At 36.5% G+C, this 1,910-nt stretch overlaps 1 protein-coding gene across 2 annotated transcripts in view; it reads right to left on the reverse strand.

Annotated features, from left to right (window-relative positions):
• SWAP70 (SWAP switching B-cell complex 70kDa subunit) overlaps positions 1-1,910 on the reverse strand; it is a 153,141-nt gene that overhangs the window by 35,731 nt on the left and 115,500 nt on the right. For both annotated transcript variants that reach the window (XM_006885421.1, XM_006885422.1), the window contains one exon: positions 1,306-1,414. In XM_006885421.1, coding sequence (XP_006885483.1) covers positions 1,306-1,414 — 109 coding nt within the window. The remainder of the gene's footprint in view (positions 1-1,305; positions 1,415-1,910) is intronic.

Consider the following 1,910-nt stretch of genomic DNA (forward strand, 5'->3'; position numbering starts at 1 on the left):
TTTTTGTGTGAATGTACCATCAAATCAGATCTGACTGGTACAGGAGGAGATTGTCCCTCCTTCCCCGGCAGAGTATCTGGTGGATTCGAACCGTGTGCTTCTGAGATTGTAGTTGCAGCTCCTTGCCACTAGGCCACCAGAGCTCCCCGAATCTTTGTGTTCTTGACACTGAAATGCAGTCCATATTGAAGGTTGTATTCTTTGATATTCTGCAACAAGTGACTCAAGTCCTCCTCATTTTTAGCAAATGAAGTTGTGTCATCTGTATAATGCAGGTTATTGATAAGTCTTCCTCCAATTGATGCCACGTTTTTCTTCCAAGAGTCTAACTTTTCAAATAATTTGCTCAGCATATAAGATTAAAAAGGATGTGGACAAAGAATACAATCCTGATGCACTCCCTTCTTAATTTTAACCATGTAGTGTTCCCTTGTTCTTTTCACAGCCTCTTGGTCTAGGTACAGGTTTCTCATGAGCACAATTATGTCCTCTGGGATTCCCATGCTTTCCCCCCTCCATATTAGCCATAATTAGTCATGATCTACACAGTGAAATGCCTTTGCACAGTCAATAAGGCATAAATAGATATTTTTTCTGATATTCTTTACTTTTAGCCAGGATACATTTGACAACAGCAATGATATCCATGGTGCCACAGCCTATTCTAAATTCTGCTTGAACTTCTGGCAGTCCCCTATCTATGTATTGTTCTAGCCATTTTTTAAAAATTTTATTAGTTTTGTGTGTATACCATCAAATCAAACGGGTACAGGAGGAGATGGCCCTTCTTCTCCAGCAGAGCATCTGGTGGATTTGAACTGCGTACCTCTGGTATTACAGTGCAGTTTCTTGCCACTAGGCCACTAGAGCTCCTTTACAATCCATCTTGTTGAGGGTCTTCTCTTTCTCTGACCCTCTACACTTCCATGCATTATATTCTAGCCATTTTTGAATGATCTTTAGCAGTATTTTGCTTCATGTGATATTAATGATATTGTCCAACAGTTTCCACATTCTATTGGGTCACTCTTCTAGGGAATGGGAACAAATACTTTAAGAAGTAACAGTAAGTGAAAAGCTAAAATTGCCACTTTATAAGCTATCATCAAATTTATTATTAAAATGATACTGCTAAAAACCTTGTGAATTTATCTTATTTGGGTGCTATTTTAAAAACTACTTTGTCATATACAGAAATTACTACAGAAAATGAAAAGCGTACTTAATGGAAAGCCTCTTTAACAAAATTAAAAATTAGAAAAAGCACTCTAGTTAAATCACGGGAAATAATAAAAGTTACCTTACCTTGAATCCACTCCTGTTTCTTCTTCTTATCTGAGGCACTAATTTCAAAAGTCTTATCAAAACATTTTATGAGAAAAAGACATTTCTTTCCATCTTTGTCAGGCAAGGACTAAAATAGAGAGTAAAATTAATGATGTAAATTTTCATTTTTAAGTACTTCATTTACTCTTAATTATTTACACAAATCTCCTGCAACTTAATGTCAATGAAAACAGCAGTAAATGGATATTACTGATTTATAAATACTGTCTCCATTTGTTTTATATACATTTTTATTCACTTTTCACACATGCTACTAAAGAATGCACCCAGCTGCTGAGCAAGCATTTGTAGCTTGTCCAGGGGCAGAATGGGCCAAAGGTTAGTGTTGTGACCTGTTTTAAAAATAAAGTATCTTGACATAATTAAAAAAAAATAAAATAAATAAATAAATACTGTCTCCTAGGTAGCATTACTTTGACTCCTGACTGTTATACTACATCTAGACTAAGAGAACGATCAGCATCGAAGGGAGGAGGGCATGCTGCGGCCTTTTCTGAACGCAGTCACTCCTGTACCAAAGCTTGTCCCTTGTGGAGACCCCATAAAGAGTTAAACTGCTAGCT

This window comes from Elephantulus edwardii, unplaced genomic scaffold, assembly GCF_000299155.1.
Source record: "Elephantulus edwardii isolate Elephantulus edwardi_28Jun2011 unplaced genomic scaffold, EleEdw1.0 scaffold00044, whole genome shotgun sequence".
NCBI classification, from domain to species: Eukaryota; Metazoa; Chordata; class Mammalia; order Macroscelidea; family Macroscelididae; genus Elephantulus; species Elephantulus edwardii.